The sequence below is a fragment of the Mchenga conophoros genome, linkage group LG17 (genome assembly GCF_057382185.1).
Source record: "Mchenga conophoros isolate Kocher_MC1m ecotype Shallow Benthic linkage group LG17, M_conophoros_male_GT1.1, whole genome shotgun sequence".
NCBI lineage: Eukaryota > Metazoa > Chordata > Actinopteri > Cichliformes > Cichlidae > Mchenga > Mchenga conophoros.
Window position 1 is genome coordinate 27402296 of NC_140542.1, and position 15447 is coordinate 27417742.

At 39.7% G+C, this 15447-nt stretch overlaps 1 protein-coding gene across 4 annotated transcripts in view; it reads left to right on the top strand.

Moving 5' to 3' along the window:
* anks1b (ankyrin repeat and sterile alpha motif domain containing 1B) overlaps window positions 1-15447 on the top strand; it is a 267248-nt gene that overhangs the window by 140996 nt on the left and 110805 nt on the right. For all 4 annotated transcript variants that reach the window (XM_085252154.1, XM_085252151.1, XM_085252152.1 and 1 more), the window contains one exon: window positions 3665-3821. In XM_085252154.1, coding sequence (XP_085108280.1) covers window positions 3665-3821 — 157 coding nt within the window. The remainder of the gene's footprint in view (window positions 1-3664; window positions 3822-15447) is intronic.

Genomic DNA, 15447 nt, shown 5'->3' on the forward strand with positions numbered 1-15447 from the left:
AAAATCAATGATCTGTCTCATTTAATATGCAAATGACATTTCAGGCATTCTGCAGTCTGCAGTTTAGTCAGAGTGAATTGCAATAAGGCTCACAAATGTGTCCAACAGCACTTATTGAGAGAATTGAATGAAGAGTATCCTGTAATTTCTATTAAGGGGCGGATAAGAAATAATCAAGAGGAACCTTTTAAGTTTATTGTGCAAGTTTGGATTTCTAACCTTTTATTTTGGGGAAATGGGAAAAGAAAATCCAACCTGGCTCTGTTAACGGACTAGAGAGAAACCTAATGTTACGGAGCCTGATCCATTTCCTAAGGACTCCGTACTGCCCTTGACTAGAGACCAGCTGTCAGCAGCTCAATTAGCTGATGAAACAATAAAGAGCTGTTTCAAACGTATGGTAAGTGCTGAGCAAGCCAAAAAGGAGCAACAAGCCTATTTCATAGAACATGATGTTCTAATGCGTCAGTGGTCTCCACCAGGTGCAGAAGGTGCAGATTGGAGTAAGGTCAAGCAGATTGTAGTGCCCTCTGCGTACCGGCAGAAGATCCTGGCCCTTGCCCATGAAAGCCAGTGGTCAGGACACTTGGGCATCACAAAAACATACCAGCTACTATTAAAACATTTCTTTTGGCCTGGTATGAAGCGTGATGTTTCTAAATTTTGCAACAGTTGCCATGTATGTCAGATTGCAGGTAAGCCACCAGGAGGAAGGAGGGGCGGGTGGGGGTGATGGGTTAAAACTATGTTATCCCACCTGTTCTAGACCCCGTTTGTCTAACTCTGAAATGCTAAAAGCATTGCCGGGTTTGCTTGGGCATCTGATGTCAGAGCAGCAAGAGGGCCTAATTGCCTTAATTAGGGAATACACCTGTTTATTCGGGGATGTGCCAACTGCCCGGACATATGCCCGCCCCAACTTCATGCGGATCCGAGCCTGTCAGACTACACACACCATTGGCTCCCGCAGGAGCCTGGAGTACGGCGGACAAGTGACACAGCTGTCTGCAGTTATGACAAGTGACACAGCTGACTGCAGTTACCTGATAGTATAAAAGGCTGAGGAGTCTTCATTCGTCGAGGGACTTGTTGATTTGAACAGACTGTACAGAGAGTCCCTCCCTTTTGCCTTTTGCCTGTGTTTTGTGTTGCCTCCTGCGAGACGTTTAGTAGAGCAGTGCTCTACTGGTGTTATTAATCGTGGTGTTTGTTTAAAGTTTCTCTGCTGCCTAGTGAGTTGTTTCACTAACGGATTTCAGTTGTGTTAATAAACCTTATGTCTGTCGTCCTATCTAACTCCTTGGTCTCTGGGCTCGTTTATGTTACGTCCGCTGCCGCCTAGCAGAGCCGGGCCGTAACACTAAAGAGAGAAAGTAGAGGCAAACAAGTTCATGTGTTTGATTAGGATAGAAGTTAAATTTGTGAATGGAAATAAGGACTCCCCTATTCCTTAGACCTAAACTAGTTGTCCGTTAAATAAGTTAAAAATGTTACAAAGACAAAAGTTTAATGTTTGCAAATACCCTTAAGACACTTGAGCCTTGAGCCACCTTTAGCAATAGCGACTTGAACTTATCTCTCACATCATTGTGAAGGTATTTTGGTCCACTCTTCTTTACAGCATTGTTTCAGTTCATTGAGGTTTGTGGGCATTCATTTATGCACAGTTCCCGTCACAGCATCTCAATGAAGTTGAGGTCGTAAGTTTAACTTTGCCATTGCAATTCGTGCTGTGCTTGGGATCTCTGTCCTGCTGCATGACCCAAATTTGGCCAAGCTTTGGCTTTTAAACAGATGGCCTCACATTTGACACTAGAATACTTTGGTATATAGCGGACTTCAAACAAGCCTGTGTCCTCCTCTATTAACCTTCGTTATTTTGCTAAATAGTTTTAATATGCTCATATTTGTTTTTACTATATATGGTGCTGGGCATTATGGCCAAACATTATGGACATTACTCCAAAAATAGTAGGTAGTTTGTTTAAATCCAACTTTTCAAACGTAAGCCGTGCTGTCTTCAGCTTTTACTCCTCTCTTCTGTGGAACCAGCTCCCACTTTTAAATTCTATTTTTAAGATTAGGCTTAAAACATTTCCTTTTGATAAAGCTTATAGTCAGGGCTGGGTCAGGTGACTAAACCCAATAGACCTTGGCTGCTGGGGGCTGCCCATAATGCTGTCTTTACACACTTTTGCAGTTTCTCAGAGCATTGTCTAACCTTGGGGTGACTTTGCTGATATGTTCACTCCTGGGAAGATTGTGGCATTATGTTAACACACACCTGCTGACTATGGTTGCTGCTTGCGCTCTTAATTCCTGTGAAAGCAGTTAAGATGTATCTTGTTCTTTTTCACACAACTTTTTTGTCTTTGTTATGAAGTTTTGCTGATTTCATTTCTCACACTTGAAACCTCAGCTGGGTTAGGGGTAAACCCTTGCACAAGGTGCATCTTAAAAACCTTGCCTATCAAGATAATCATTTACTTCGCTGCTATTTTTACCCTGCAAATAATTGGATTTTGATTTATTTATTAATTTAATTTGTATTTCAAACAGAAAAACTAACAATTAAAAATTTCCAGGTTAATTCTGCCTTTTTTTTTTTTTTTTTTACCTTTAATGTATGAACTCTGTCCTCTTTTTCTTAGTGACTCCTTTCCTCTTTTACGCATAAATATTTTCACGCCATGTGATCATACCCTGAAGCTATTGCACCATCAGAAGATCAGCAGCCTGCTCTCTCAACATTTAATAAGTTGAAATAAAGCTTTTGTATCCCCTTGTATGTTTGTACTTCAAGGTTAGGGTTTGGCTTTGGTTATCCTATCCTATTATTAAAGGATTTTGATCACGTTCATGAGATTCGTCACATTAAGCCTTCAAAGATTAAAGTAAAAACTGCAGTAATGTTACAGCAATTATATGGGAGAAAAGTTGTCTCTTTTGTGTTAAGGAAAAGCTCCAGGAAAGTCTTGTCGATCACATTGAGGACAAAACCCCAAAGTGACTTTCGGATTTTAAAGAAACGAGGAAACTTCAAACTTTTCCCAACCCTTTATTTTAAGAGAAGACTGGCCTAAACCTTTGATGATAATCCAATTGTGTGAACACGGTTGGACTTGAATGATAGCCTTGAGCTGAACTCGCATTACTGATCTGATGTGGTTATTTTCCTTTGTTGTTTGTAATGAAGCACCTCAGGCCAAGGCAAACAAAAAGAACTTTAGCCCCTTAACAGACCTCTTTTTGTCTTAAAAAAAAAAATAAAAATCTGCCCTCTCTTGCTTTTAAAAAGTCACAAAATAAGAATTCCTGGCTGGACTCAATCAGAGGCTTCTTCACTTCCCTTTTCAAAGACCATTCATTAACATGACACATCATCTATGGGTCTCTGGAAGGGTATAATACCAGTTTGGCTGAAGTACATAATTAATGATGTAATTAGTGGTGTTTGTCTTATAATGAATGGAGTGCGGCTGGTAGCTTCCAGTGGAATCATTTGAATAAAACATGTAAAATTATGGTGGTGTAAAGAAAAACAGCTATCAGATTTTTCTTGTTGGTGGCTATTATGATATGTTTAACAAACTACCCTACCATTTCTCTTTCCGTGTTTTTTTTTTTTTTTTTTTTTTTTTTTTTTCCTTCCTCTCCCTCCCAGGATTCAAAGCGTTCGGCAGAGATCGTCACTTCTCCTTCGCTGGATGTTTTCCTTCCAGAAGACGAGGACAACCCGTATGAGTCTGTGACCACCGCTGTCACACGCAAACCCTCCTCTCTTGATATCAATCAACGACTCAACGCCTGTCCACGCAATGGTAGGATAGCTACACATATATCTGGCACCTAAAATACTAAAACAGTCCAGTAACTTGCATTTATAAACTTAGGTGTCCTTTTATTTAGGTTATGTAAATATAATACTTACTTGAATATCTAAGACTTTAGACACATTATTAGATACACCTTGCTAGTACCAGGTTGGACCCAAGTTTGCCTTCAGAATTGGCTTCATTCTTCATGGCACATTTTCAAGTACTGGAAACGTTCCTCAGAGATTTTGGTCTGAATTAACATGATGCTACACATCCATGATGTGAACATCCTATTCCACCCCTGGGATCTGGTGACTGTGCGAGTACTGTGTACTCATTATCATGTTCAAGAAACCATTTTGAGATGATTTGAGCTTTGAGAGATGGCAAGATATTCTGCCAGCACACTGTGGTCACAAAGGGGTTTACACAGTCAGCAACAATACTAAGGTAAAAAACGTTCAGTGCCAAGAAAATATCCCCCACACTGTTACACCACCACCAGCAGCAGCATGAACTTTTGATAAAAGGCATGATGGATCCATGCTTTCCTGTTCTTTACACCAAATTGTGCCCATGCTGAAAATGAGACCCATCAGACCAGGCAGCAGTTTTTCAGTGTTCTGTTGCGCAATGTGAATTGAAGGCTCAGTTCAAGCCTTAGCTGGCAGGAGTGGCACCTGGTGTTCAAATATGCTCCTCTGCATTCATTGGTTGTATATAGTGGTTATTTGAGCTAGTGCTTTCTTTCTATCAGTTTGAAGCAGTCTGAACATTCTCTTCTGCACTCTTAACCCTCTCAGGCTCAAATTAAACTTTTTGTTGCTAATGCACAACCAAGTCCTGCAGTGGTACTTCTGAGTAAAAAAAACTCATAAAATATGTATGTGGGGTAATCGGGTTGTTAGTTTTTAACTGTTGCAAATTGGCAACGCCTGGGTCGAGAGGGTTAAAGCGTTACCAAGAGTGCTGTCACTGACTGGATATTTTCTCTTTTTTTAGGCCATTCTCTTTAAGTCCTTGAGATGGTTGTGTGGAAAAATCCCAGTAGATGAGCAGTTTGTGAAGTACTCAAACCAGTCTGTCTGGTGCCAACAACCATGCTGTGTTTAAAGTCACTTAAAGTCCCCATTCTGATGCTCTGTTTGAACTTGATGTCTTAACCATGTCTGCATGCCTAAATACATTGAGTTGCTGCCATGTGATTGGCTGATTGGATATTTGGGCAAGAAAGTAGCCAGTAAGTGTAGGTTTTATTTAGGGGTGCAACAATACTCGTATCAGTATTGAACCGTTCGATACAGTGCTTTCGGTTCGGTACGCATATGTATCGAACAATACAAAAAAATTTATTTATTTTATCAACTTTTCTTCTGACGATGCTGTCTGTGTTGAGCGCTCAGTGAATCTGCGTTCGCCTACTCCGCCTAGGCTGCACTGTCGAGTGCAGATCCACTGAGCGCAGCGCAAGCTAGCAAGACAGAAGCTAAGCTCGTAATTGAACCTCCCCCACCCTCATTCAGATCTGGCGTTTGGAACTATCTTGGTTTTCATGTGAAGCATGACCCTGATGGTAAGCGCGTCATCGACAAAAGTAAAACAGTATGGTGGATGTGCCACGCAATGCTCAATTGGTGGGAATTAGTCCATTAGCGCAGTTAGCTTGTTAACGTGTTGATGCCGTCCAGCCCCACGCACGGGGCGATCCGCGGTAACTCGTTAACGGAGATTTGCTGCGTTATGGCGTTAATGTCATACAGAAAATGTACAGTCTGTCACTGCAGAAAATCTTAGAATGGTCTTAGAATAATTTGACAGTGGAACATATGGTACATTCAAGTACAAGCCATGATCCATATGAAAATCCCACTGCTGTGAAGATCACGACTTCAGTAGCAGAAACGAGCCAGCTGAAAGCCAAACATATTGCCTATTCAACATGAACACACAGTTTTATGGCAGTAAACAAGTGTGGAGACAGTGGGTGAGAGTGAGAGCAGCAGTGTTTGGGATACATGCATTGTTAAAAATATGGTGGCTTTTGTTGGTCTTCATTTATTTAAGGCAGCTTAGCTGATTTTTAAAATTGATGACCGAGATTAGATGTTAGTATCAGGGTAATATACAGATGAGGTCTGAGTTTCTATTTTAATTTTCCACTCCCCAGTAATAATTAGTTCCTAAAACGTACTTTTAATTTGTGTACTTCATTTTCATCCTGTCTTTATCACCTCATAAACATAACCTTAAAATCTTTATAGATCCTGCTGCTGCTTCAGCTTTGTCAACAAAAAGCTTACCAACGATTGGAACTCAATATTTAATTGACATCGTATCAAAAGTTGAAACTTTAATTTAAAATATATTCCCAAGTTAGAATAGAGGCCTGTTTATCACTGTGCATGGAGAGCAGATGCTTCTGTTGCCTTGCTTTGTATATAATTTCAACTGCTGCTCAACAGCTTAGGACTGCCATCTTTTCATATTACAGAGGTTTTCATTGCCAGATTAGCACCCAGAGTCTGTTACTGTTACTGTAGTTTAAATCTACAAAAAAACGTGGGTTGGAGCAAATTAATAACTAATTAATATCATATGCAAACAGTTGCTCGTTTATATTCCTAAATATTGAGGTTCCTTTTAGTCTAGGAGCAGGTGGAAATAAATATTTTATCCGTGAGCTAAATAACTGTTTCTGCAAACAACTGAAATAATTAAAATGCATTGACTAGGGTTCATTGATAAATATCTAATGGCATCTTCCACATTCAATACTGACATTAATAGAAAGTGGTCAGCTGCTAGATTTGGGTGTTAAAACGAAATAGTTGATGTAGAATATTGATCGCGTTGCATCTCTCTCTTTCACAATGTATCTTCTATTCTGTCTTCTGCCCATCACCTCAAACTGCTGATGTCAGATGGCTGCCCCTCTCTGAGCCTGGTTCTGATCGAGTTTTTTTTCCTATTTAAAACTGAGCTTTTCCTTTCCACTGTCACCAAATGGTTCCTCAAAAGTAGTTGTTTGGTTCTTGGGGTTTTCTCTGTATTACTGTAGGGTCTCTACCTTCTTGTGATTTGGCACTGTGTAAATAAAACTGAATTGAACTGAAAGTGTATTACTGATTGCTAAAAAATCTTCTTCCAGGCATGGGTGTACTTCTTGAGAAGCAGTGCAAATATTGTATTTGCACTGCTCTCTGAGTAACTTCTAACTTCTTTCAGTCTAAAAATGCGTTTATAACTAAAGCAGCAACCATTCAGCGATTTATACCTGATTCGGTGTACCTTTTCACTGTCATCCACACTGTTTTCTAATCTGTTTCTAGCATGAGCTAATCCCTCGGCCTTTGACCTTTCAGTCAGTTCTGTTTGCTCACCGCTTGTTTGGTCTGCGGCGTTGTGCCTCTGCACCCACGACAACAAACACCCACGGATGCATTCACCCCTTTCACTCGACTACACACTGCTGCAGGTTGTCACGGCAACTGCATCACCGGCTGGTGAGTCACCTGAATGTTGCCATGGGAACTGTCTTGCTAGTGACACCCCCCTCCCCACCACTCCTGAGCAGAGGAGCAGCGAGAGGCTACTGTAGAGCCTTGTTTTCTGTGTGTTTGTCCCGTGCTCGACTGTTGGATCTTGCTCATCATCGACTGTTTGAGAGTTGAGAGTTGAACTGTCAGCACACACTCTAGATTGTGTGCGTGCATGTGATAGGTTAGTTGTTTTATGTCAAAGTGTTTTTGGGTGGAGAATTGCTCCACTGACGTAAAGGAATAGTGTGGGTGTTATATTTGTTCTCATCTCTCTGAGTGCTGTTACCTGGCCAAATGAGAGGGAAAGAGAGCCACACATACAGAGATTGGGAATAAGACTGAGATGTGAGGCAGAGCTGACTACATATCTATGGTATAGGTAAGCATGACAAGAAGGACATATTCACCTATAACATTGAGATAGTTTACATATAACATAGATAACTCCTTCCAGGTATCAGATAATGTGTTAATCCAGATAGACCAAAGGTAAGAAAGACTCTGAGATGGACCATGGACAGGTTATACATTCAGTAGAGGAAGTCAAAGGTTGACTCAGGCTGAGCCATCTCCATGAAAATGACACAGCAGGAGGGAAAATCCTGGATTCCTGCTCTGAGTCCAGTCACATGTCAGCCTAATTGGACATGGGTGTGAGTCAGTCTCTCTTTATCTGCCTCTGAGAGGAAGGATGTGGTGATCAAGGAACATGAGGAGGAAAGGGCTGAGATGAGAGGAAAAGGAAGAGCAGAGTGGGACTTGGTGCAATACACTGCAAAAAATTTGGTTTGTTCTTTGGTGTTATCATATTTAAGTTACTGTGTGGAGGTTTTGGGAAAATACTTAGAAAAGTTCATTACAACCACTGTATTTATTGCAAAAAAGAGCTTTAACAACAACAATAACCACCAATGCATAAGTTAAGGAACAATGTGTTGTGATTTCTAGAGGGATAGACAGGGGTTAGAGTTAAAGGGCTGCATTAAATTTAAAGGTATAGTTTTTTGGACAACCAGAAGTTTTTCTATACCATATGTGGTGTAGGATTGTGGAATAGTTTAACTCTGGAATTAAATCAATGTCCAAACATAACATTATAAAGAAATAATTTCCACAAGGTACAGGGATTTAGAAGGATGCCAGTCACTGGATGAAATATAAGTTCTATATAGATGGTTTATAAAGGTATTATAAGATAATTATTCTTTTTTTTTTAAAAAAGCCACATATTTGCTGATATGTTTTAATAAAATTGTAATGAGCCTATTAATGTTGCCAGCAACATTAACAGGTTAGGCCTGTTTTCTGACCACAGTAACAACGGCAGAAGAGACAATTTTTTAACAGCACTATAAAAAGTTCTGGTTCAAGATTTGTTAAACTGGGGACACGAAATGAACGCTACTGCCTCAACATAAAATCTCCACACAGACGGATCATATGTTACATATGCATTTACAGTTTGTGAAATTGTGTCACAGTCAAAAATGGTGCATAATTACTAGCCTATATTGTGCATCTGAAAATTTTTTAAAGTTAACATCATCAGCGCCTGTAGTGGAAAGCAGGTATCTGAAAAATAGGAGTATTTCATAAACTCATATTTAGAAAATGACAAAGAACTTATTACAATTTTTTTATATTTAAGTATTACCAGAAACTCGATCTTTCTAAAAAGGTTCATTTGGATTTGGTTTATGGTGTCATACATACCTGGGGAATATTACACTCCTGAATGTCCATATTCATAGTGTCAGAGTACCAGATATTCATCCTAAAAAAATTGAAGGGTCTAGCTGGATATTTTTTGTAGTGTAAACCCTGCCTGATAGCCACCTGTCTTGTTATTGCTGGTTAGTGGTCTGCAGGTGTGGGCTGCTGCAGTCTCACAGTTGAGGAGGGGAAGATGCTACAATACACTCAGAAGCTTCAAAGAATCAGGGCGGTTTTATCAAAATTCATCTGCTGACTGTCACTCAGCCTAGCCGCTACAGAAACACCAGGGGCCTGTTGTCACTGAGACTGCCATCCCAAACAATTTCCTGCATTTCATGTCTTGGCTTCTTGAATTCCTCACCAACCTTTCATCTCTTTTTATTTTACTTTTAACTTTATTTTTTTCTGTCTCCTAAAGCACTTGTCAAGAGATTCTCCACAGAGTGTTAGAGGCGCAGTCCTCCTTCTGATGCTGCGGTATTCATGGGAACGCGGTGTCCCTTTGCACAATATGCCCTCTGATATGAAAACTGTCACTTTTGACAATGAAGAGGCTGAATTATTTTCTTTATAATGCAAAGTACATGGAGTATATAGTTGCGCACGTAATCCTTTTATTCTTCGAGTCCTAAGGCAAGTCATTTTTTATTTTATGTCAGGATTATATTTATTCCTTTCTGATAGAATTTCCTTTGTTTTGAATGAGAGAATACATTTCTGCTGCACTGTTTGCCTGCAGATAGATTTAATGTACATTTGTCAGATTCGTTTTATTCATTTTTACATGTATACAGATTCAGATAGAAATACAACTGCTTGCCAAGTGTAAATTAAAACACTCATGCAGAGAGTGGAATGTAACAAGCTAGTAGGAGAGGCAGAAACATATCTGGTGTCACTTTCAACCATCAGATGTCTCAGTTTTCTTTTGTGCAGTTTCTCAACCTTAAATTATTCTTTTTTTGTTTAGTTTTTGCTCTGCTACTAAGAAGCACATTTATTAAGTTACTCAGTATTTGTAACTGTGACATTTAACCAGTTAAACAGTTCTGCAGTACTGGTAATCAGTTTAACAATCAGTAGATTTGAACTCCAGGAATGCTGCTGTAACAGCCCGATTGCAGAAACGCACAGGAGCACTGCAGGTAAAGTGCGATCCTGCAGATAGGAAAACAGGCAGCAGAGTGGTGAGGAGGGACCTGCGAGCGAAGCTTCCCAGCTTCCAGTCACGTATGGAGCAGACAGAAAGTACAGATTGTTGCCAAGCAGTAAGAGCAAAAGTGCTTCTTTTCTGCTATTGACTGACTTCTCCTAAGATAAATACACACTTGGTGTTTGTACCTATGTATGTGCTTGTGTATGCGTATAATACTTCACAGTCCTATATCCTATACATCTCTGTAAACTTTCCAATGACAAAATCAGCCGATAAACATGCAGGATGGGTATCTTGAATTTCTTTGAATTTTTCTTTGGTTTTTCACCTCTTGGAGAAATTTGTAATACTGTATAATTCATAATTCATAATTGTAATTATGAAATACGTTCATTTGACCAATTTTAACCTGGATCCTCAACTGCTTTCTATTGAAGCATGTTTCTGCAACTGAAAAAATTGTTTTCCATTCACAAGTTAAAATTTTGGGATATGATCGGAAAAGTCTGAATTAGATGTCTGAAAATTTCAACATTTTAAGTCAAACTTCTAAGAAAATAACTCCAAACTGGAGATGAACCTTTTTGAGTTATTAAGTTTTGAGATAACTCAAAATTCTGACTTATGTGTGGCAAATCCTAAAACACAATATGTTTAGAATGAGGCGACACAGGAATCATCATAGCTTTGACCTCAGAGGTCAACGTTTTGGAAAATCATCTCGGATTTTTAAATTTATACTATCCGGTCTTTAAGTGATGATGTGATGAATCCGGTGTTTATTAAGGCTGTTGTGTTTTAACATGTTTTAATGCTTTGTATCTTGTTCTGTTTAATCTCAACAAGCCTTTAAAAACAGTCAGTGATCACTGTCGGCCTCTCTCAGTTTTTATTGCCGCTAGCCCGTGCATCAGTATATGAATGACTAACCTCGTATTGTGGATGGATTATCTATGTTGTTCTCCTGACTGAAGTTTGGTCCGTTTACAGCATCCTGCCATGCAGTTGCATTTGTCCCTAATCATCTGGAATCCTCGTGTCAACTTTTATCGAGTGGAAAAAAGTTAGCGTTCATCCTCCAGCTTCACTGTGTTTTTGCTAACATGGCTGTGCTGCTAGCGATCACGTAGCACATCATTATATACCAGCTAGCCTAGTTTGACCATATTCTGATTTCCAAAAAAGAGGACCCTTAGCTCAGTCATGAAGAACTTGCTTAAAGAAACATATTTAACATATTTAAACGATGCCTTCTGTGTGCGGTTAATTAATTGTGAAATAAAATATGTCATATAGGCTTTTACAAGTCAACAAGTGCAAAAAAATAACTTAAAAACCTCTGGAATTAAATAATGCTACAGAAATAATGCCTCATCTGCATAAGAAAAATTACCAGTACTAGGTCGGTATGAGGGCTGGACTGGGACAAAAAATTGGCCAGGGCAGAGACCGGCCCACCAGGTATTATAGGAAAAGCCATAAAGCCTTTGAATTAAAATGAACGCTGTTGTGACAGTGGTGTACTGTCTTGTTGGTATATGTATGATTTCAATACATTTTACATCAGATAAAAACTTAGATTGTAAGATTGAGTATTTTTTATTAAAAGCGAGACATTTTAAATGAGAATAAGAAAGAAAAGTATTTCTTTGTGCCCCCCTCTCCCTGTTAATGCCCTACCTGGCCCCCTGGCAAAACTTTGCTAGACCCGCCCCTGCACAGTTACCAGCTGTCAGCTACTTAGAAAAGGATCCTGGTGTTATTTGTCTCTCAGAAACAGTTCATAACTTCCCTTCAACTCATTCATGTCACCTAAAAGGTAAACCTGTTTCTCCATCAGCTTTTCAGCTCTGATGATTCAGTAAGGACATCTCCTGGTTTCCCTCTCACCACATATCCAAACCGATATCATATCACTATCAGTAACATCACAGCACCTGCCCAGCTGTATAGAAACTCTGTCATGCTAGCTAGTAGGCAGTACAAGTTATTGTAACTTACTGTAAAAAGTCAGCACAACGAAAATAAACTCCACCTAAACTTGGGTTATATCTGACCCAGATAGACTGCAGGTCATAACTTCTTACCTGAAGTGAACTTTCAGTTCACCTGACACTCATCCACCTGCTGCCCTCTGTGGAAGCTCCGCCATAGACACCACCAAATAACTGAGTTAATTTTGCACACCAGCCAGCATCTGGCCAATCCACCACCTTTCATTGTTTATACCGTTACAAAACAACAACAAAACCATCGGCCGTAAAAACGAAAAATCACCATTGGCCCACCGGGCAAATGCCCAGTATCCCCGATGGCCAGTCCAGCTATGGTCGGAACGAGGGAAATTTCTTTTGCAGTTCGTCTGAAAAGATGCACTTGCGCTTTGGGATCGTTTAAACATCATTAGTCCCGTCTGTGAGCTCAGAACAAGCGCTCACAAAGCAGCAGTTCGGGGATGACGTCACACTCATGGGTCTTCTGTCGGAATACAGGAAAACCCGAACATTTTTATCAGTCTCGAAAATCCACCCGGACACCCCGAGCAGAACGTGATAGCAGAGGTGTACGTCTTAATTTTTTTTCAGAAATTTCTCAGTTTGAACATGGTATATCATGTTTATGTGGAAACTAACGTGCTAACTTCCTGCTGGCTTCTAACTCGATTAAACTTTATAAATCCTGTTTTCATGGATGCCTGGATGTTAAACTTAATTATTAAATGGTAAATGGCCTGTATTTGTATAGCGCTTTTACTAGTCCCCCCTAGGGACCCCAAAGCGCTTTACACACCCAGTCATCTACACATTCACACACTGGTGGAGGCAAGCTGCAGTTGTAGCCACAGCTGCCCTGGGGCGCACTGACAGAGGCGAGGCTGCCATATCGCGCCATCGGCCCTTCTGGCCAACACCAGTAGGCGGTAGGTGAAGTGTCTTGCCCAAGGACACAATGACCGAGACTGTCCGAGCCAGCACTTGAACCGGCAACCTTCCAATTACAAGGCGAACTCCCAGCTCTTGAGCCACGATCGCCCCTGGTAAAGCAGCCACACCGATAATTTGATTACAGATGAAGAATTTAGACAGTTTTTCAACTCTCAGCGATGCTGAGCGATGAACCTCGTTGCCTGAAGCTGTTTGATCCACAAGCTTTTGTCTAACAACAGATGTGTAAGCAGGTTGAGTGAGAACTTTTTACCCATACTGTATATCTGCTGCTTTGTATGGAGGTGTATGTCAATGTTAAGTTACATCATATTTCATTTCAAATTTCAGGACACAGAAAGTCACACGAATTCTGATTTGAGGGTTCACACTGAGGTCATGTGAAAGTGGCCTGAGGCAGATTGAAAAGATTAGATTCCTGGCTGCTCTGAGTCACATATGAGGAGGAAAAACTAAACAAAGCTCAGATTTTGGTCCTTTTTATCCCGCAGTGTGAGCGCAGCCTCAATCTGAACTTGCTCACAGTCTCATCTGGATGGTTAATATATAAAGATTGCTACTTCATAACAGTGTTGATTTTCATGATTTTCCCCTTATGTTACAGAAAGAGGCATTTTTAATGATGGTCTTGTCACAGCCATGCTTCATTTTTAAATGAGTTCACATTAGCCAGTCACAGGCATGCACACCGCAGCCCTGCTACCTGACAGGTTAATGAATGAAGTACTCGGTCTTTTAGTTTCTTACTCCCCCTCCCATATTAACTTTCACCCTCACTGCTCTCTGGTGGATAAAGCTGTGATGTTGCTGCGTCTCACCCCATTTATCGCACTTTGGTTGGCACTGGAGGCTTAGAGTGGCTAATGGCACCATGTACTAGCCCAGGGCTTCGCCATTAAAAGGGTCGAGGCCCGTTGACTTGTTGAAAGAAAGGCAATAACGTGTCTTCCTCTTTGACACCCAGAGGAAATTGCTGTTGATATGGTCATACACTTTTTTTTTTTTTTAAAGTTTCTGGTCTTAGCTTTAGATTCAAGCCTTGAGTTTTCTGTTGACTTACTTAGATTAGGTTGTTTCTGTCATATAGTTCTGTTTGCGCTCTATTGTAGGAGTAAAGAAGACTCTGTGGCTTTTCCATACTTTCAAGATCAACAGTGAGTTAAGATCTTTAAATACTTTTTGACTTCCCTGTTGTGGAGGCTTATCTTACAATATAATCTTTAAAACATATAATTATTTTCTAAATGTTGTAGGTATTCTAGTCAAAAATATTACTAAAAAGTTTCGATTTGGGATTTTCTTCAATATTTATGCAGACATTATGTTTATATGGGGCTCACAGAAGACTCATTTCACACCCTCAAATGGTGATTCCAGTAGTGAATCAAACCTTTTCAACTTCCTGTTGGAGAAACTACTCAGCATGATGGACAATCTGCCCTATGCCGTGCATGCCTCCCTGATTGGTCACCGTAGCACTCATAGCAAAAGTCTCATTGGCCCAAGGTGTAAGAATGAGCGGTAGAGGAGATCCTTTCTACTACCGAGCTATAGCATTTAGATGATGTAACTTGATATTTTAAAAATCTACACATGCACATCAACATTTTATCATATTATACTCTTGCTCCATCCCATCTGTTCATTACCAGATGGAAGGATTATTATTACTACACCATCACATGCAATTTATTTTATACTGCATTTGTTAATAGCATTAATCTAATTAAAATTTTAAGCCAAATTTCTCATAGGTAAGATACTGTACATATTGATAGTTGACATGTATTTTATTTATATGCATATTTATTCCTCTAATATTTCTTGTTTTATAGTAGCTGTGCTTTATAATGCTGTTTTTTAAACGTATTACCTTGGTTTGTATCGGAAACATTTAGGAAATGTTTGGAATATAATAACTTACAGACATTATAGTTTGCATCCAAACATGAGGTCACATTTGGCGTCTGATCTCACTTTTACATTTCAACTATTTTTTTAAGTTGATCCCCAAATAATGTTTGTCTAATCAAATATCTGACGTGCTACCAATATATGATTTATACTGCACGACAAACTTAAAGTACATTTAAAAAGAAAGAAGACAAAATGAATATATAGAAAATATAGTACTGTTCCCATAAAGCTAAATATTGCCCAGAGAGTGAGCTGCCTTGATAGAGGTTTGCATGCTGAGTGCTCTTTGTTTTTGCTGTTTTTGCTATCTGACTCTGTACACCTTATTGCTTCTGCTCCTGTTTCTATTTTTATTG